Here is a 22,396-nt window from a genome sequence, read left to right as displayed (position 1 = left end):
TTACATTTAATGTAGTTGTTAATGTGTGTGGATTTATGTCTGCCATTTTACTATTCGTTTTTATATGTCTTATGTCCTTTATTGTTCCTTCTTTACTGATTTATGTTAATTCTTTCTGTACCTTCTAAATCCTTTTGTGATTTTTTAAATTATTTATTTGTGTTATTAATGTATTTTCTTAGTTCTTGATCAAGGATTACATCTTTGAGTTATCACAACCTGCTGATGGCTGTGTGTATATGTGTGTGTGTGTGTGTGTGTGTTATTCTGGTAAAATATAGCAGCTTTGATCCAATATAGCTCTATCCCTCACCATCCTTTGTGCTGTTATTGTCATATATGTAGATAGATAGATAGATATAGATATAGATATATAGAGAGAGAGAGAGAGCACTTCATACATATATACGAAGTGCTATAGTATTACAGTTACTACTTTAAAAATCTTCTATTTTTAAAGAAATTTACCATTTCCAGTGATTTTCTTAGCTTCCTATGGATTTGAGTTATTTTCCGATGTCATTTCCTTTCAGCTGGTAGCACATCTTTTAGTATTTCTGTAGACTAGGTCTGCTTGAAACAAATTTTCTGTTTTTGTTTACCTAGAATACCTTTATTTTGTCTTCATTTTTGAAGGCTAGCTGTAGAATTCTTGGTTGACGTTTTTGCCCCAACTCCTCAGCCCTCTGGCCTCTGATGAGAAGTCAGTTGTTAATCCTGTTGTTGTTCCCCTGTATGTGATGAGTTGTTTTTCTCTTGCTGTCTTCAAGATTTTTTTGTTTGTCTTTGGCTTTGAGCAGTTTGACGCTGATATGTCTAGGATAAATCTCTTTGTTTTATCATACGTGGAGTGCATTGAGATTTTGAGGCCTGTAGATTGTTTGCCATCAAAATTAGCAAGTTTTTGAACGTAATTTTTTCAAATATTTGTTCTTTCCTTTTGTTCCTCCTCCTGGGACTTTTGCTACAAGTAATGGGGATGCTTGTTCCCCACAGGTTCAGATTCTGTTTGTTTGTTTGTTTGTTTTTAAGCTGAATCTAAACAGAATCTAAGGTTCTACTCATTTTTCTTCAGTCTTCTTTCCGTTCTTTTGATTGGATCATTTCTGTTGATCTGTTTCAGTTTACTCTTTCTTTTTTCCGCCATATCAAATCGGCTATTAAGCCCATCTAGTGAATTTTTATTTTAGTTAATGTACTTTTCAACTCTGGAATTTTCATTTAGGATTTCTGTATCTCTATTGAGATTCCTTACTTGTCATCGTATTTCCTTTAATTCTTTGAATACATTTGTAATTGTTACTTTGAAGTCACCTGCAGACTCTTAACATCCAGTCCTCCTCAGAGCCCGTTTCTAGTTACTGCTTGTTTTCTTGAGTTGGGGCCACACTTTTCCTGTTTCTTAGCATGTCTTGTAACTTTTTAGTAAATCAGACATTTTAGTAATATATTTTAACAACTCTAAAGTTTTTTGGTTTTGTTTTTGTTTTTGAGAGGTGTAGGTGAGTATATATGTGTGAGTTTTAAATAGTTTGCCTGTACTTAAACTGTGGGCTCCTCTGTGGTGTGCAGCCACTGATGTGTCTGCTTAGTGATTTTCATTCTCGTTTTTACTTTTTAGCCTGACTGGGAGTCACCCCTGTGTCTCCATAGCCTATTGGTCAGCCAGTGATTTGGGCATAAGTTGTGCTTAATTAAGCACCTGGAGTGTGGAAAGCTTCCACCCTCTGCTGATCTGGTTTTGGGTTGGGAAGTGCATTTCACAGTACAGCCAGTTCTCAAGTATGCCTTGGCGTTTTCTTTCTGTTGGGCCCTTTTATGTCTCCCCTCCTCATCTGCATATGTTCACAGTCAGCCAGGGATGTGAGGAGATCATATCTAGTTATTCTACTATTCTCTCATTTCCAGGCTCTTCCCTTCAGATTTCTAGCTGATCCACCACTCACCCCAATCAGACCACAGCCTCAAGCTAGAAGAACTATATTTCCCCTGTTAGGTTCCCACCAAGTGTGCCACTTTAGCAGACAAGTCTGTGGTTTTCTACTGCGCCCCCCACCCCAGTACCCCAAGTGGAGTCCGCCCCCTCTGGCAGCAAAGCTGCTGGGTTTTGTGGCCCAGCCCTATCCTGATGAGCTCTCCCAGAAGAGCTGAGGATTAGAGGGTGGGGTTAGTGAGTTGGAGTAGGCCCAGGCAATAAGTTTGTAGACTCCTTCATGTTTTACTCTAAAGCTCTAGCAACTTTTCAAGAAACTTCTCTATTTATTTTCTGCCTCTGATTGATTTCCAGGACCGTGAAATGACTGACAAGTTTTCTTATTGTTTTGAGGAGAGGATTCACTGACCTCTTCATGCCATCCATCAGAGCCAGAAGTCCCTTCCTTGAATCACTTCATGGTCGTTTGTACTGCACCTCTCCTCACCACTGCCCATTTATTTCTCTTTCTCTTTTTTTCCCTATTGCCACCGTTTCCCATTGTTTCAGATTCCTGGATTATGTGTCTCTAATGACAGTATTAACGGCGAGCTCTGTTCCTTAATATAAATATATACGGTTAAGACTTCTGTTCTTCATCCATATTAGAAACTATTCAGTATATAATTTTGCATTATATTGACCAATTTGAGTTTCTAAAGATGTATTGAAATAAGATTAGGAATCCTTATGAATAGATTGTGAATTTATTGGTGCTGAGGAGAAAATGGAAAATCCTTGAGTTGTGCCTGCAAACAGAACACAAGTTCTGTCATTTTAGGAAGTTGCTAACAATAAAATGGGAAATTATTAGGAAGCTCTGGTTGAAGATACTTCTTTTTTTTTTTTTTTTTTTGCGGTAGGCGGGGCCTCTCACTGTCGTGGCCTCTCCCGCTGCGGAGCACAGGCTCCGGACGCGCAGGCTCAGCAGCCATGGCTCATGGGCCCAGCCGCTCTGCGGCATGTGGGATCTTCCTGGACCGGGGCACGAACCCGTGTCCCCTACATCGGCAGGCGGACTCTCAACCACTGTGCCACCAGGGAAGCCCAATACTTCTTACATTTTTAAGTGTCCATTTTAATTGTGAGTGTGAATCCACTGCTCTTAAGCCATTTTACCTTTGGAAGTTGTGTGTGGGTGTGTGTTTCTCAGGGGAGGTGGGGTGTGTTTAGAGAGCGATCGAGCAGTAAGTAGAGCAGTATATTGTAAAACCTACCTAGATTTGACAACCATATAAATTATTCTGTTAAACCTTTACCTTCTACTTATATGTTTCATAAAAAGAGTCTGGTAATTCCTGTAGCCAATTAAATTCAAAAGGTAGATAAGAAGCATTGTTATTTATAAATAAATGATATCTTAAATTTGTATAACACTTTTCAGTTGAAAGCTTGATTCCACAAACACTATTTTATTGTGGCTCATAAAATAGCCCTTTGTGGTATGTTATTGTTTTTCTACTTGGGGAATTCAAAGTCTTTACTCTCCAGTCTGCCACTCTGACTCCCCATCTCCAACTCAATGGAAGTGATCGTGAATATATGCACTGGTCCTCTGAGCAGATGCTTGTGCATCTTTTCCCGCTCAGTCCAAGTGTTAGCTCTGCTGGGAAGCCCTGCTTGACTTTCCTAGGCAAAGCCAAATTCATGTATCCTTCATTTAGGCTCAGGTAGACTTCTGAGCTACCACCTTTTGTGGAACTTACGAGGTGTGATGTTTTTTGTTCACTTCTGTCTCCCTAACTAAACTGTAAGCTTCTTTTGCATTCCCCGACTTGTCATAGTACCTGGCACTTAATAGTTACTCAGTAAATATTTCTTGGGGAAAACAATGAAAGAAGATACAGGTGTGCCATGGGAGGTCTGAGGAGAGAGAAGTGAGCTCCTTGTGAAGATGGCATTGATCTGGGCCTTGTATTATGGGTGACTAGAATTCAGACATGTTTAGATGGTGGTGGGAAGAATTAGGAAAGTCATTTCTCAAAGCAAAGTTGGAGAGATGGGAAAGATCAAAATGTCTTTGAATAAAAGCATGGGTTTCTGTTTGGTTGAAGCTTGGGTGCTTGGTGGAGACTAGTGGGAAATAGGTGGGAGAAAGGTCCCTTGAGAGTACAAATTGGGAAGAGCATTTGAATGCCTGGCTGAGAAATCACTTTATTAAAGGTATTTGAGCAGGAAATGGAAGTGAGCAGAATTGTGCTTCAGAAGATTAATCTCTTGCATGTACAAGATAGTAGAGGAGCAGGAAGACTGGTTAGGAAAGGGTCTTATGGTTGGAGTTGATAATGGGGTTCTGGATTAGGGGTTGCAGTGATTATATACAGTGAATTGAAGAGAAATTATGAAGATAGAATAAACAGAATTTGACAGCTGATTGGATAAGTAAAATAAGGAGATCAGAGTCAAAGATTTTTCATCCTTATTGCAATAACTATATCTTGAACAAAATCATTTTACCCCCCAAGTTTCAGTTTCCTCACCTATCAAATGAAGGTACTAATTCCTACCTGACAGAATTGTAGTGAGAATAAATTAGAAAAGCTTTGGAGATTACTTGTTTAAATAGTTATCGAGATAATCGCTTTTACTGTCTTTTTAAATCAGCTGTCCTGGTTGATGTCGTTTATTTGCGCTTTTTATTATTGTGTATTTTAATAGATCTTGTTTATGTTGGATAGTCCCATCTTGTTGATGGGGAGAACAAAAAGAAAGGATTTCTGACATAAAAATGAGAAATAAGCAATGAAATCTGGAGTTTTATTTTCAAAATATATTTTAGAAATTGATTTTAACATTGGGCTAGATGCTTCTTGTACTCTTAAGATGAGAGCTTGTTTTGACAGTCCTTTGGTCCCGTAGTGTGCATTAGCAAGAGAGATAGCAGTCAGGCGGCTCCCAGCTGGGTCTGCAGAGGCTTGATTATCGCTGAGCCTGCCTGCGGAGAAGAAAGGACCTCAGTTCCTGTATGTTTAGATATTTTCCAAATGCCAGCAGGCGTAAATAGCCGAAGTATTGGAAGTAGATAAGCTTTGGTGAGTGATCTTCAGATACAAGATTTATATTTGTGCACATATTCTGCCAACCTATTGGATCATACTTTCCCTGAGGGCAGGAACTATTACTTGCCCTCCTCTTATTACTCCCAGTGATATACAATGGACATTTACTAAGTGGTTTTTGAATGAAAAAAGAAGCTTATAAAGGCAGAGTAAGCTGCTAGTCAGTAACATCTTTTGAAGTATCTGAACAGAGTTGTTGGTGCATCTAAATTGAGGGAATAGTTGAGTGGTCGCTGTGCTATATCATAATCTGCTGTAGATTTTATAGCCCTCCTCACTGGTGGGCCTTTGAGCACAGCTCCAAGTAAAGATGACTCAGACCCCATATTGTTCATCATCCTCAGTTTCTTCTCTTTTTTGTACACCCTTTCTCTGGAGTTGAAGCCAGATTTCCTTGCATTTCTCTACCATCAGAAGATCAGTCTAACCGTCCTCCCTTGGAATTACCCACTGACCCTTACCTGAAGATGCCTTGTAGATTGGTGACCCATCAAATGTAGCCAGGAAGTTATACCACTTAACAGTGGGTCCATTTGCCCACACCAGGACTTCTGGAATATAATGGTAAAAATGGGGCCCATATCCTTCTCTCATGTTGTGTATTGTTGGACGATGTTACCTTCAGCCTGCAGCGTAGGTATGATCATTAGCATTTTCCATCTCCAGGCTAGAGTTAGAGGCCTGGGACAACAGAGGATTCATTCATGCAGTCATCCAGTTTTCCAAGAGATGGAAAAGCTGCCTATGAGCAGCTTGGCAAGTTCACAGCTGGATTGATGAGGAAACTATAGCCTGGTCTGAAATGCAAAAGTTGCTGCAGAAAACCACACTCAGAGCCAGGCATGCATATTTTTCAAGAGAGAAAATTGCCCTTTGGTTCACATAAGACTCAAGACACCCTTTCAGCAAATTGTTAATATTGTTAAGTTGTGATTGTTGCTTCTTCTCTTTTGCATGCCTTCATTTATTTATTTTTATTTACTTATTAATTACTGATTATTATTACCCATTCTACCCCCACCCCACCCCTCAAAAAAAGAAACTGAAGCTGAAAAGTTTTGAGAACGGTCATACTCTGCTCTACTGGCCCTTGCTGCTCTCCCGTATGTTAGGGTAAGAATAAAGAAGCACTGATGATTAACTTAGTAGTGCAGTTTTTCTTAACCTGTCTACAAGAGTTGTGCATTTTCCGTAAATATTTGTACTATCTTTTGAAGTCGGTAAACTCTGTTTAGAATCACTGAATTTTAAAGCCAAAATAGATTTTAGAAATCATCTCACGCCCTCCTTTTACAGCAGAGGTCAGCAGTTTTAAGCGACTTGAACAAGGTTACAGCTAGCTCAAAACAGAGCTGGGACTCAGGAAATCTGCTTGAAGTCAAGGGCTTTTTTTCTGCTTCCCCATGTAAATTATAAAAAATAAAAGGCATCTCTAGACATGGTCTTAGTTTCCACTTACTCTTCAACTTTAAACCCAAGAACTTCAACTAGAACATACTTACAGATTTCTTTCATTCTGAAGCGTACATTAAAATATTAAAGAATCATTCAGTTAAGTATAAAGTTTTTAAAAATTGAGGTTATTGTCTCTGGTGTTTCTCTCTATATATAATTTCTACATAATTCTGACCCGTGGTTTTAAAAAAGTGACTTGCTGTGGTTTTTGTTAACTGTGATACTGGTTTTTGTTTCCTGGGGTAATATATGGTAATATTACATATACAAATGATGCCATTTAGAATTCTTTTTTATAACACTTTGACCCACCGAGAAAATGGAACTAGATATTTTCTTTTTTGCGGTACGCGGGCCTCTCACTGTTGTGGCCTCTCCCGTTGCGGAGCGCAGACTCAGCGGCCATGGCTCACTGGCCCAGCCGCTCCGCGGCATGTGGGATCTTCCCGGACCGGGGCACGAACCCGTGTCCCCTGCATCGGCAGGTGGACTCTCAACCACTGCACCACCAGGGAAGCCCCAGAACTAGATATTTTCTGAAGAAAATTGAGTTACTAGTTTATTGGGGAAATGTTAGCTGACATTTAAATGCCCAAACAAGACTAGATTCTCAGAATTTGACTTGTACCAATACTCAAATACACAGAAGAAATACTTAAGCATTTCTCTTTAAAATAACTAAATCTAAACGTACTTTTGCTCAAGTAAGGAATTATTCTACATAAATGTAAATTCAATTTTTTATGCCCCCAAAATTGTGTTTGGTGTTAGCACTGGAAAAAATAATTTTATATGCATAGGTATTCTTGGTATGTTATTTTAGCACTGTGAAATTACCCTGATTTTCAGTAACTAAGTATATAAGCTAAGATTTCACTTTTTAGAAAGATATTCTATCATGTTAGGAGTACTCTTTAAGAAGGAATTCATAAGATCTAATTCCACCAGTTTTAACCCAGTATATACTCCATTATAAACATTTATAAAATTGCTTTAAATTTTAGATGCTAACAAGTCTAGTTGGTGGATCTTCATGGATTGTAGTACCAGATTTTTCTTTAAGGCACTGTAAAGTGACATAATGAAGTGTCCCAACTTACTTTCTAAAATATTATCAGGAGAGACTGAATATTTTTTAAAGCTGTTTTTTAAAAACTGTTTCTATTTATATAATATTGTGGTTAGGGCGCTTGAGCTAGGAAACCAGATTGAGTTAGGTTTAGCTCCCAGCTCCTTCCATTTGTTAAATGTATAACCCTGAGAGAATTATAACTAATGCTCATTTTCCTCACCTGTAAAACTGGTGATACTAGTTCCTAACTCATAGGGTTGTTTTTAGGATTAAATGAGAAAATGTACAGCAAGTACTTTGTATAATGCCTGGCACATAACAAATATTCAATAAATATTAGCTATAATTCTATTGGTATATAATTATTACATTTCAAAGAAGGTGTTAATAGGCAGTTCTTAAGTTAAAATAATACAAATTAACAGGCTGTCCAATTATATATCTCTTTTCTCTTTTGCCATTTTTTTCCCTCATACCCTTGGGAGCTTGTGCTCTAAGGGCCATCCTGATAAAAGCAGTATTTTTCAAAGTGAATTTTATATTTTGATCCACAAAAATGAATGAATGAGTGAATGAATGAATGATATATATAATATATGTTTAGGGAGAAAGGTGAGTTTTTTGTCTTCACAATTCACAGGAAACCTTTTAACTTTGTTTAGTCCAGTATTTCCCAAATTTATTTGACCCTGAAACTCATTTTCTACAAAATACCAGTTAACATCCTGCAGAACTGTCATTCTACCCTTTGGGAAGTATTGCTCTATGATTTTTGAAGCATGTATACACACACGTATCCTTTAGATGTACTTAAAGCTGTTTTGGGCAATGACCTTTCCATTAGATTTTCTCGGGTATAAAATACATCAGTCTTATTTAATACAAGTTTGAATCATTCAAAATGGAAATAGTGTGATATAGAAAAATTAATGACACTTCACTTTTGTGCAGATTTTAAACTGTTAACAAAATTCAACTGAGTAAATTTAAGAGCTCATATTGGCTTTATTCAGTGATTCATGAATTCGGTGGCATCCAGTCTAGCACATAGAAAGGAGCTCTGAGTAAAATTGTCATTATATGCAGATGACATGATATAGAAAACCCTAAAGACTCCACACAGAAACTATTAGACCTGATAAACCAATTCAGCAAGGTAGCAGGATACACGATTAACATTGCATTTCTTTCTTTACACTAACAATGAAATATCAGAAGGGGAAAGTAAGAAAACAGTCCCTTTAAAATCACATCAAAAAATAAAATAAAATAAAATACTTAGGAATAAACCTGACAAGGCGGTGAAAGAATATGCTGAAAACTATAAAACGTTGATAAAGGAAATTGGAGATGATTCAAAGAAATGGAAAGATATCCCATGCTCTTGGATTGGAAGAATTAATATTGTTAAAATGGCCACACTACCCAAAGCAATCTACAGATTCAATGCAATCCCTATCAAATTACTCATGACATTTTTCACAAAACCAAAACAAGTAGTCCTAAAATTTGTATGGAACCATAAAAGACCCAGAATTGCCAAAGCAATCCTGAGGAAAAAGAACAAAGCTGGAGGCTTAACCTTCTCAGACTTCAGACAATACTACAAAGCTACGTAATCAAAACAGTCTGGTATTGGCACAAAAGCAGACATATGGATCAATGGCACAGAATAGAGAGCCCAAAATAAATCCACACACCTACTGTCAATTACTCTTCAACAAAGAAGAGAAAAACATACAATGGAGAAAAGACAGTCTCTTCAGCAAGTGGTGTTGGGAAAGCTGGACAGCCACATGTAAATCAATGAAGATGGAACACTCCCTCACACCCCACACAAAAGTAAACTTAAGGGCTTCCCTGGTGGCGCAGTGGTTGAGAGTCCGCCTGCGGATGCAGGGGACATGGGTTCGAGCCCCGGTCTGGGAAGATCCCACATGCCGCGGAGCGGCTGGGCCCGTGAGCCATGGCCGCTGAGCCTGCGCGTCCGGAGCCTGTGCTCTGCAACGGGAGAGGCCACAACAGTGAGAGGCCCGCGTACCGCAAAAAAAAAAAAAAAAAAAGTAAACTTAAAATGGCTTAAAGACTTAAATATAAGACATAACATCATTAAACTCCTAAAAGAGAACATAGGCGAAACATTCTCTGACATAAATCATAGTAATCTTTTCTTAGGTCAGTCTCCCAAGGCAATAGAAATAAAAGCAAAAGTAAACAAATGGGACCTAATCAAACTTATAAGCTTTTATACAGCAAAGGAAACCATAAACAAAATGAAAAGACAGCCTATGGACTGGGAGAGAATATTTGCAGCAATGCAACTGACAAGGGTTTAATTTCCAAAATATACAAACAGCTCATACAACTCAACAGCAAAATAAACAACCTAATCAAAAAATGGGCAGAAGACCTAAATAGGCATTTCTCCAAAGAAGACATACAGGTGGTCAATAGGCACATGAAAAGATGCTCAACTTCACTAATTATTAGAGAAATGCAAATCAAAACAACAATGAGGGGACTTCCCTGGTGGTCCAGTGGTAGAGAGTCTGCCTTCCAGTGCAGGGGACATGGGTTCGATTCCCTGGTCGGGGAACTAAACTCCTACATTCCGCGGGGCAACTAATCCCACGTGCCACAACTACTGAACTCGAGTGCCTCAACTAGAGAGCCCGTGTGCCGCAAACTACAGAGCACACGCACTCTGGAGCCCACACGCCACAACTAGAGAAGAGAAAATGCGCACACCACAACTATAAGAAGCCTGCTCACCACAACGAAGAGCCTGCACTCTGCAACGAAAGAGCCCATGTGCCGCAACGGAGATCCCACGCGCCACACCTAAGACCCGATGCAGCCGTGAAAATAAGATAAATGTTTTTTTTAAAAAAGCAATGAGGTAGGGGCTTCCTTGGTGACGCAGTGGTTGAGAGTCCGCCTGCCGATGCGGGGGACACGGGTTCGTGCCCTGGTCCGGGAAGATTCCACATGCCACGGAGCGGCTGGGCCCGTGAGCCGTGGCCGCTGAGCCTGCGCGTCTGGAGCCTGTGCTCTGCAACAGGAGAGGCCACAACAATGAGAGGCCCACGTAACGCAAAAAAAGCACAAAAAAAACAATGAGGTATCACCTCACACCAGTCAGAATGGCCATCATTAAAAAGTCTACAAATAATAAATGCTGGAGAGGGTGTGGAAAATGGGGGACCTCCTACATTGTTGGTGGGAATGTACATCATTGCAGCCACTATGGATAGCACTATGGAGGTTCCTTAAGAAACTAAAAATAGAGTTGCCATATGATCCAGCTGTCCCACTCCTGGGCATATGTCTGGAGGAAACTGTAATTCAATGTTCACAGCACCCCAATGTTCATAGCAGCGCCATTTACAATAGCCAAGACATGGAAGCAACCTAAATGTCCATCAACAGATGAATGGATAAAGAAGACGTGGCATATGTATACAACGGAATACTACTCAACCATAAAAAAAAGAATGAAATAATGCCATTTGCAGCAACGTGGATGGACTTAGAGATTATCATACTAAGTGAAGTAAGTCAGAAAGAGAAAGACAAATATCATATATCACTTATATGTGGAATCTAAAATATGATACAGATGAACTTATTTACAAAACAGAAACAGACTCAGACATAGAAAACAAATTTATGGTTATCAAAGGGGAAAAGGGAGGGGATAAATTAGGAGTTCGGGATTAGAAGATACAAACTACTATATATAAAATAGATAGACAACAGTATGTGTATATATATATATAACTGAATCACTTTGCTGTGTACCAGAAAGTAACCCAATATTGTAAATCAACTAAACTTCAATTGGAAGGAAGGAAGAAAGAAAGAAGCTCGGAAAAGCTGTACAGGATGAGATTTTATAGGCAGAGGGAACAGGAACAAGGAGGTTATACTGGGCATTTGCTGATTGGTTAAAGCATTTCCTTATATGGAGCAAAGGAAAATCTTGGAGCCTTGGAGTCTTGGGTCAGGTAACTTCTGCTGAGTAGACAACTTAATTGGTTGACCTAGACCTTTCTTTTCTGGGAGAGCAGAGCATAGAAACTTAAGTTTTGGTTTACTGACATGGGGATTTGCTTGAGCAACTTCATCTTGAGTCTAATGTGATCCCTTTAAGAAAACCAATATGAACCTTCCCAGATAAGAACTCTGTTAATAATTGCTTAATTTCAAATCTGTATGAATTGTGTGGCTGTTCATGTGGCAACTCTACTTTTAGCAATTAATAGAAATATCTATTATCTTTGATAAGTTTGGTCTTAAACTTTGCAGCTTTTACAACCATGTCCCTTGCACTATATGTGACTGATTTTATAAAATCGTGAGAATATCTAATTCATCCTGTGAGGAGGATTCACTTACACCTTGACTGAAGGCCAATCCCCTATCCAAAAGAAATTGAACCCAACTAGGAATCATTTATATTTTTGTTCGTAAAACGATGAGCTCTTAAGGGAAAATGCTACAGGAGATGAAACTTTGTGACTGGCCTTTTGCAAGTAAAAAAGATTTACAAATTAAACTATTTCTAATTTGGGAATAGATAATAGTACTATTAGATAAAATGTTTTTTTTTTCTTCATCATGCCAACAGTTTGAAACAGATGGGCTTTTCAGCCCATTTCTGACTTTTATAAGTGGTCTGACCGACATATTTAACATGAACAACAGTATTTGTCTACAATTGTGCCTGCATATAGTCTTAAACCAACTAAACATTCTGTGTTCTAATATTCTGTAGGGCTTAAAATCTGACATCCCAAAATTCTTTTTTCTTTTCTTAGAACTCTTTGTTTTGAAATAGTTTTAGACTTACAGTAAAGTTGCAAAAGGAGTACAGAAAGTTTCTCCATGTTCTTTACCTAACTTCTTCTGATGTGAACATCTTACATAGGTATAGTACAATTTTCAGAACCCAGCAATAAGAAGTGTAGGTACAATATTATTAAGTAAAATATTCAGTCACCAGTTTTCTGTTCTGAATCCAATCCAGGATCCCACATTGCACTTAGTTGTCATGTCTCCTTATCCCAAAATATTTTAATCATCCTCAGCTTATATCTGAAGTAGTTCTAGGCTCTGAAGAACAGAGAAAGGAAAAAATCTTGTATTTATAGATTTGCTGTAAGATGATTAGCATGTCTCATTTCTGAGGTCTCTGCTTGTTCTACCTCAGCCTTTCATGTATGCGTTGGAGAAGGGCTATAATGCAAGCTCTTCCTTCTTGAGACACTAAGATTATTATTGCAAGCGAGCCTTGTTTCCCAAAATATTTTATACAAGTCAGCTCAAAACAAATATAGGCTGTGTTGACCTATTTTGCTGCCTTCATTAAAATATGTGCATATAGTATTATAAGATTTTATTAAACACTTGTTTCAGGTTACTTTTGAATACATCCATCTAATTTTGCTTCCTCTAAAAGTACAGTAAATGGTGGTTGTGTCTGTGTGTTTTTAGGAATATAAAAAATAAGAACAGGAGAATTAATCATTTTGGAAGCTAGAAAGCAGATGGCCAATTAGTAACTAACTTAGCAGACCCAAATGAGTTTATCCCTAAGCCAGTAGTGGGAGAAAGCTGAGAAATGATTCAGTTTATACCACAAAAATTTGAATTTCAGAAACATGACTCCAGGGACTTCCCTGGTGGTCCAGTGGTTAAGACTCTGCCCTTACACTGCAGGGGGCATGGATTCTATCCCTGGTCAGGAAACTAAGATCCCACATGCTGCATGGCAAAAATAATAATATAACCAAAAAATAAATTGTTTTTTAAAAACAGTTCTCTCAGAAACACGGCTCCAATTAGATTTGGCAAACTCTTCTCTGGATAACCTAACTCAAGAGGAAGGACTTAAAGATGCATGAGTCAGGGGGTTCCCCAAGAAATTGCTTACCTAACTGAACCTAGAATGAATCACAAAGTCATCAAGCCCCTCTCTCCCACCCACTCAGAACTTGCAGTCAGTTTTTAGCTACTTTCCCCACCACAATTCTTAATTATGATCAAGACAACCAAGGATTACTAGATACCTGGGGAAAACCTACAACATGGAAAATAGAGAATAAAAACTAACAAACAAAAAGAGAAATTTGGAAGAAAAGGAACCCCTTTCTCCTCAGAAATTACCAAAACAATAATTTATATCCTCAGAGAGATAAGAGAAGGTATTGCATCCACTAAACAAGAATGAAATGCTAGTTTTCGTTTGTTTTATTTTTGGCTACGTTGGGTCTTCATTGCTGTGCGTGGGCTTTCTCTAGTTGCGGTGAGCGGGGGCTACTCTTCCTTGCGGTGCACAGGCTTCTCATTGCGATGGCATCTCTTGTTGCAGAGCACAGGCTCTAGGCGCGCGGGCTTCAGTAGTTGTGGCACGTGGGCTCAGTAGTTGTGGCTCGTGGGCTCTAGAGCACAGGCTCAGTAGTTGTGGCACACAGGTTTAGTTGCTCTGCGGCATGTGAGATCTTCCCGGACCAGGGATCGAACCTGTGTCCCCTGCACTGGCAGGCGGATTCTTAACCACTGTGCCACCAGGGAAGTCCCTGAATTGCTAGTTTAAAAGGTGAGGGGAATGGGGGGTTCAGAGAAGAAAAATGAGCCCTTGGAATTAAAAACATGTCAACAAAATGAAAAAACTTCATTGGAAGGTTGAAAGATGAGATGGAAGAAAAAGAGGTCTCCAGTCTCTTATCCACAATTCCAAAATCTGTAAAGTTCTGAAAGTCAATAATTTTTTCATAAGTTTGCAGCAAAACTCACAACATATGTATAGTCTTTATCACATTTATGTGAATATGCTTATATTTTGCTACAGAAATATCACTGCTCCACATCTCATTGATAGTGTTACATACGGGTTTACACGATTACTGCCTTTCTAAAAATCCTAAAAGTTCTGAATTCTGATACACATTTGGTCCCAAAGTTTTCAGATAAGGGATTAAGGACTTATATCCCAAAAATAGAGCCAAAAGACAGAGAGATGGAAAATACAAGAGATAAGAAAGTTAGAGGATCCGTTCAAAAGATCCCATATCTAATAATACAAGTTTCAGGAAGAGAGAAAGACAAAATGTATAGGGTAGGAGTCATCAGCAAACTAATTCAAAAAAGGTCCCAGGACTGAAGGATATTAATTTCCAGCTTAAAAGAGACCACAGAATTCTCAGAAAAATAGAACAGTATAAAACAAACCCACATTAAAGCCTGTCACTGTGAAATTTTAGAGCACTGGACATATTTGGATAATCTACAAACCAGAGAGAGTGGGGGAAAAGTCACATACGAGGAGACAGGAGTCATAATGCCTTCAGATTTCTCAACAACACTGGAAGGTAGGCTACAGTTGAGAGTTACCTTTAAAATTCTGAAGGATTTTTTTTTTCCCAACCTGGAATTCTATACCCAGTCAAACTGTCATTAAAATGGGAGGGTAGATGTTTTCAGACATGAATCAGATTCTCAAGAAAACTTTGCTAAATTTAATTTCCTTTTCTTCTCCTTCAGCCTCACAGAGGTGAAAATAAGAAATGAAGACACAGACAACAAGAGGAAAAATAAATATTGGAGAAAATGGATAATCCATAAATCAAAATATTATTCCTGAATTAATCAAGAGATTCCTTAGTATCTCAGATTATGTATTAAGTCTTATTATGATAGAGACTTAGAAAGTAATACTTCATCTTGTATTGCCCAGGGTTCTTTTTCAGACCATAACAGAACATTTGTTTACAATGTATAAATAGTCACAATATTTCCATTGTTTCATAGGGGAGTCAGAAAACTAAATCCATTTTCCAGTTACAAGAATTTTTAAAGGTCACTTAAAATTTTTTTTTTTTAGTCCTCACTTCTAGAATGAGGTTTTGAGACTTACAAATCTGATTTGCTCTTCAGTGTCAAGTGCACTGGGTTTCACCTCAGTGAAGTAGCCCTCACTGGGGAGGCCAGGGTGTCTGAAGAGTGGATGTATAGGCTTTAGTCACATGGTTGCATTGAGCAGGACCACTGCTAGTCCTCACTGTAAACAGCCCACACACTCCAGCCTCTTCTGTTTCACCCCCTGCCCAGTGAATCACGTAGGTCAGAAAATGACCACAGAAGGGAAGAACACAGAACCTTGGGAGGTTATTTATATAGTCAGTAAAGTTGCTCAGCAGTTAACAATAGAAAATAAAGCAAACCAGCACTGTATTGACTGAGATTTTTCTCAGAACAGTTTAACTGTCCACTTTTCACAAAGATACAGCCTTAAAAACTTCTGTTTACTTCTGCTCTCTGATTTGTGTGTTTCAACGATTAGTAATCTATAGTGAGGTAAACTTAAAGTTGCGAATGACAGATGGGAAATAAGATCTCATTTAACTACATGCAATGTATATTCCCTATTCCTATTTCCACTATGTACAGAAATCTGCTTTTCAGTCTCTTTGAATATCAGTTTAGTAGTTCTCTGGCTTTGTTTCCTTCATGAATGTCAGTGTGCCTTTGCTGGTTTTCTTTCCTCTCCGTTTCCTCCCCTTCATGGCCTGACCTGCTCCTGTTCCCTCGAGGCATAGAATACATGTCACCTCTTGTATAGCTTTCCCTGCCCCTTACCTCATGCCTACCTCCACCTTCAGGCGGGGGTCCTGAGAAAGTGGAGCATGGGATCCACACGGGTTCTTCATTCTAATGAGATAAAAAGAAGAGAGCATGAGTGCAGTGCTAGGAAGGGGGTGGTTTAGCATATGACATTGGGCCACCTGGTTTTTAATTCCTACTCTGCCACTTAATATGTGACCTTGGGCAATGAACTTAACCTCTCCATGCCTTAGTTTCTGCCTTTGTCAATTGGAGGACAATAATAGTACCTGTCTCATAGATTACTGTGAGGATTGAAGAAAATAATACATGTAAAGTACATTCTTATATAGAGCTTAAGAACATGTACTCTGGAGCCAGGCTGCGTGTCTTCAAGTCCCTGCTCCATTACTTAGTCAGTCTTTCTACTCCTCAGACTCCTCAGATGGTTGCTAACATCTCTGAGCCAAAAGTGCCTCTGAATCAGATTCTTTTAGCTGAACACGGGGTCAAAAGGAGGGAGTCCATTCTGTGTCTTTAAAAAAAACAAAAACAAACAAAAAAGCAAAAGCTACTGTTAGGGTTGTTGAAAGAATCACAATTAACATATGTAAAATACTTAGGCCAGCGTGTGACAAACAGTTAGCACTATTTAAGTATTATTTATTATTGAAAGGCGTAGGTAAGGGTCTATTTTACAGTATGCACTCAAGAGTGTATGCACTCTACTCAATGCTCCGTGGTGACCTAAATGGGAAGGAAATCCAAAAAAGAGGGGATATATATATATATATATACATGTAGCTGATTCACTTTCCTGTACAGTATAAACTAACACAACATTCTAAAGCAACTATACTCCAATAAAAAATTTTTTAAAAAGTAATACTTGCTGTTTTACAGGGAATTCCCGTTTTTCAACAAAATTCAAAATAAGAAGTGGAGAGAAGAAAGGGTCTGGGGTTGAAAGAGAGGAAAGTGAGTTAAAGCCATGATAGGATGCCACTACCTCCCACCCGAATAGTTAAAATGAAAATGACGATACTAAAAACAGCTGGAACTTGCACACACTGCTGATGGAGTGTAAGTTAGTACAGCCACTTTGCAAAACTGATAGTATCTTTGAAGGCTGAACCTAGACATATCCTTGATCCAACAAATCCAATCCTAGATGTCTATTCACCCAACAGAAATGCCTGCTCCTGTGCGCCCAAAGATGTGTAACAATATTTATAGGAACATTATCCTTAATAGCCAAAAACTGGAAGCAGCTCAAATAAGTTCTGTATGGTTATAAAATGTACAACAGTGTGTGTGTTATTATGATGTGTAAAAGAAGCCAGACACAAAAAAGTACATAATGTATGATTCCTTTTTTTTTTTTTTTAAGTTCAAAAATGATAGAACTAATCTATGGAGTTAGAAGTCAGGATGGTGGTGATCCTTTGGCAGGGGAGTAGAAACTGAAGTGGGGCCCACAGGTGATGCTGGAGTTCTGTGGCTTAATCTAATTTGATGGTTACGTGAGTGTATTTTCTTTGTGAAAATTCATGCAGCTGTATTCTTATGACTTATGCATTTGTTAGCTATGTATGTTAAACTTCAATTTATAAATGTATTTAAAATCAGAAGACTTAAGAATTTTGGAAATAATGGTTCACTTTTTCTACTTGCTAAGTCTCCGGAGAATTAAAGATTTCGTACTTTTAAATAATGTAGGTGTTCACCACAAGGCTGGAAAATTAACCAATCTGGCTTCTTTTTCATCAGTTGTGTCTTCTGGACTGTAAAATAATATTCTCAAGAACAGAAATTAAGTACCTCAGGCAACATACTTGGAAGTAATGGTTAGTTTTCATTTATCCTGCCACCTCACATACCCTTTTACAGACTACATAGTCTACATATATAAGCTGTATATAAAACTATGGTTTGGAGCTAGAATCGGTCTTTTTAACTTTTCTCTGAGTGATAACACTGTCATCCTTCAGATCAGATCTGGTGGTTTTAAAGTTTGATTGAAGAAAGAGTTTTATGTGATCCAGCTGTGAGATGTGAGAGGCAAGTTGGAAGGTGCTCGAATGAGCATCAGTTGTAATTGATGCTTGTGCTCGTTGCTTTGGTGTCCATGATGCTGCTTTTTAGTAACTTAGTGAGTTTTATCTTTGAATGGAATGTGTTTTGTTTAGTCTGCATTTTGCCCAGATTGAGGATTGAAAACCTTACACTTTCGCAGAACATGGCTTTGTAGCTCTTTCCTTTCCTGCTATTTTTGTACCATGTGAATAATTGCACAGTGAGGCCACCTGCGAGGCCTGAATGGCAGGAGATAAAAGTGGCCATCCCTTAGATTGACACTTGAAAAGCTGGTATACATTTGGAGTTCATTCCTGTTTATCCTTTATATGTTAAAGTCTCAAACTTAATTTCAACATGGTTCAAACATCTCTGAGCCAAAGGTATCTATGGTTCAGTGTCTTTTAGCTGAACGCTGGGTCAGAGTGGGGGGACCCATTCCGTGTCACCCAGAATCTGCTAGAGGGACTCAGTTCTCATTCAACTGAGATAATAAGAACAGCAAGTTCCACTCCTGTTTTAAGTGTGTTGGTTTAATCATATCATTGAGCCATCCAGTTTGGCATGCGCTTCACAGGGAATAGTGAAAACATAAGGTTCTTAAATTGTCAAATTAATACTTCAAAGTAAATGTTTTTTGAATGCCTAGAATGTATCACACCTGTTAGGTATTTGTCAAAAGTATTTCTCAACCTAGCAATTTTTTGAGGACTTAACTGAAAAAGAATTAAATTAACACATGCCTAGGACATTGCAGAAGAGATTCATGATTAAAAATGCACACCCACACTCACCCATATCCTTTCACTATGGATATATACAAATCTAGCATTTATGGGTATGTAGTAGATTAGGCAGGGTCCCTTCAAGCCTTTCCCAACAGATTTTTCTAAATGCAACTTTGCTCTGGGCTACAGAAGGGTAGGTTCCCTTTGCTGAAGTAGCAGGAATCGCATAAATTAGGGAGGAGAGTACAGATTGGTTTCAGAGTAAGAAGCTTATTCAGTTTTTGAGCAAAGGGCCCTTTGTCACTAGGTGTCTCCTCTTCATAAATAATGTTACAGTACTTTGGTAACCCAGTAGTCATAAACCCTGGAACTAATAGAGGAAATGAAATATAAAAATATTCCCTTATTTCCTGAAATGATGAACCAGAAATACTGGTATCTCCACAACTAAGTATTATACCACAGACTCTATATTTTCAAAATGGAAAGATCTCAAAAATAGGAACTTCGGGCTTCCCAGGTGGCGCAGTGGTTGAGAGTCCGCCTGCCGATGCAGGGGACACGGGTTCGTGCCCCGGTCTGGGAAGATCCCACATGCCGCGGAGCGGCTGGGTCCATGAGCCATGGCCTCTGAGCCTGCGCATCTGGAGCCTGTGCTCCACAACGGGAGAGGTCTCAACAGTGAGAGGCCCGTGTACCGCAAAAAAAAAAAAAAGGAACTTCCATAAGAATCTAAGAACAAAGTACTATTTTTATTTTTTTAATCATTATTCTTTTTATTTGTTTGTTTATTTATTTATGGCTGTGTTGGATCTTCGGTGCTGCACGCAGGCTTTCTCTAGTTGCGGTGAGCAGGGACTACTCTTCGTTGCAGTGCGTGGGCTTCTCGTTGCAATGGCGGAGCATGGGCACTAGGCACGCAGGCTTCAGTAGTTGTGGCACGCACGCTCAGTAGTTGTGGCTCACAGGCTCTAGAGTGCAAGCTCAGTAGTTGTGGCGCACGGGCTTAGTTGCTCTGTGGCATGTGGGATCTTCCCAGACCAGGGCTCGAACCTGTGTCCCCTGCATTGACAGGTGGATTCTTAACCACTGTGCCGCCAGGGAAGTCCCAATGTACTATTTTTATATCTTGTTTTCCTAATGTATCTCCATGTGATCTTTTTTTTTTTTAATTTATTTTATTTTATTTTTTTGGCTGCATCAGGTCTTAGTTGCGGCACGCAGGCTCTTCATTGTTGTGCATGGGCTTCTCTCTAGTGGTGGTGTGCAGGTTTTCTCCTCTCTAGTTGAGGCACGTAGGCTCCAGGCCACAAGGGCTCTGTAGTTGTGGCCCTTGGGCTCCAGAGCGCATGGGCTCTGTAGTTTGCGGCACGCGGGCTCTAGTGCGTGAGCTCAGTAGTTGTGGCCCATGGGCTTAGTTGCCCCATGGCATGTGGGATCTTAGTTCCCTGACCAGGGATCGAACCTTCGTCCCCTGCATTGTAAGGTGGATTCTTTACCACTGGACCACCAGGGAAGTTCCTCTCCATGTGATCTTGAGCAAGTCACTCAGTGTTTCTAGTATCTCCCACTTTACTAATGTACTATAAATATGCAAAAGACCTAAATTTTTTGGTAAACTATAGCATTTTGGACACAGATAACATCTTTGGTTTTTTTCTCTTTGAAAGGACAGCTGTAATTTTTGCTTAAAGACACACTGTTTGAGAATGATTGGGGTGGGGGAGGACTTCAATTATTTTATGTAATTCTTGTGAAATAATTGTGTTTATTTTTCCCTTAATGTTGTTTATTTCTTTGCTTAGCAGACAGAAGGGGGCGCACAGACAGAAGGCCAGCAGTCACAGACGCAAAGTAGTGAAAATTCAGAGAGTAAATCTACCCCTAAACGCCTGCATGTCTCTAATATTCCTTTCCGCTTCCGGGATCCTGACCTCCGGCAGATGTTTGGGGTAAGTCTCTGAAGTCCTTTTATGGTTTTACAATGAAAATATACTTTAACTCACCAGATGTATTATTAGTCATTACTACTTTAGGATAAAATTACAAGTATGTTGAGAAAGATCCTGAGGTAAATCATTATTTTCATCAGGCTTTAGAAACTTTCCCATCTCCTGGCCTATTCTAGACATTATCCTTGCAAATTCTCACATACATAAGATGACTCCACAACCCAGTTTGCCTGGGACTGAGGGGTTTCTTAGGACGTTCAGAAAACCCAAGCACTGAAATCAGGACAAGACAGTAATCCCTGCCTTTCAAAGGGTTATGAATTAAGTAAAATCATATCTGTGATCTAAAATCAGGTATAGGGGGTTAGTTTGCTGCCTGGCGTGTTCTTCCAGCTGTTTACTTCCTCCCAGAATCGCTGTCATGAAAACGAAGTATAATAGCAAATATTTAAGTTACTCAGAAATGAATGGCTGCTGAGAATCTTAATTCTTTTGGGGGGCTAAGGTGTTGTTGCCTGTTTTAATTTGATCAAACACTTAACTTGAACTAGGAGTAAGAAATAATTGATTTTTGTTTTAATTATTTGGATAGCAGCCTAATGCTTTGTCAGAAAAGCAAATGCCCTTCTTTAAGTCTCGGTTGTGGCCACTTCATGGCGACAAGACCCTGGAGCAGAGTTCTGTCACTTACAGCTGACTTCCTGGATGTGTTTTCTATACCAAAGGCAAGGCCAGGGTTGAGATTTAATGGTATTTTTGAAGCACTGGAAGAGCTTTTCAACATGAAATGGTAGCCAGCTATTCTCCAGTTCTACAGAAAAGAGAGCAACAGAAAATATAAAGGGCGACATAAAGAATTTAGGTTACGGCACTTCCCTGGTGGCACAGTGGCTGGGAGTCCGTCTGCCAGTGCAGGGGACACAGGTTCGAGCCCTGGTCCGGAAAGATCCCACATGCTGTGGAGCAACTGAGCCTGTGCACCACAGTTGCTGAGCCTGTGCTCTGGAGCCCGCAAGCCACAACTACTGAGCCCACATGCCACAACTACTGAAGCCCGCATGCCTGGAGCCCATGCTCCACAACAAGAGAAGCCACCGCAATGAGAAGCCTGCACACTGCCTCAATGAGTAACCCCCGCTCAACTAGAGAAAGCCCACACGTAGCAACGAAGACCCAACGTAGCCAAAAATAATAAATAAATTTAAAAAGAAAAAAGAATTTGGGTTATGTTTAAGAAGAAACTTCCCAGGAGTATGAGTTACTAGGTTCTCTACTGAATTATCAGAGATAATATGGAACCTTAATCTCTGGAGGTCTGTGAAAATGGAATGCATCCTCATCTGTCAGAAGTGTTTTCTCTGTTGAGGCAGAAAAATAGTGTCCACTAAAGATCTGCCTAGGCCAGTTGTCAGTGATTTCTTGAAATGTAAAATGCCCTTCTCATAAGACACTAAGTGCAAAAAAAAAATAAAATTTTC

The 22,396-nt window shown here is 39.2% G+C and overlaps 1 protein-coding gene across 35 annotated transcripts in view; it reads left to right on the top strand.

Moving 5' to 3' along the window:
• Window positions 1–22,396, top strand: part of RBFOX2 (RNA binding fox-1 homolog 2) — a gene marked incomplete at its 5' end in the record, with an annotated part of 262,448 nt that overhangs the window by 200,017 nt on the left and 40,035 nt on the right. For 25 of the 35 annotated variants that reach the window (XR_014297427.1, XM_082665966.1, XM_082665963.1 and 22 more), the window contains one exon: window positions 20,772–20,918. Coding sequence is in view for 34 of the 35 variants with exons in the window: in XM_082665966.1 (XP_082522092.1) it covers window positions 20,772–20,918 (147 nt within the window). The remainder of the gene's footprint in view (window positions 1–20,771; window positions 20,919–22,396) is intronic. The other 10 variants (XM_082665972.1, XM_082665965.1, XM_082665967.1 and 7 more) reach the window with 1 other exon arrangement.

This window comes from Grampus griseus (genome assembly GCF_964374135.1).
Source record: "Grampus griseus genome assembly, chromosome: 11".
Lineage (NCBI taxonomy): Eukaryota > Metazoa > Chordata > Mammalia > Artiodactyla > Delphinidae > Grampus > Grampus griseus.
Note: the sequence above shows the minus strand (reverse complement) of the source record. Positions and strands in the feature narration are given on the sequence as shown.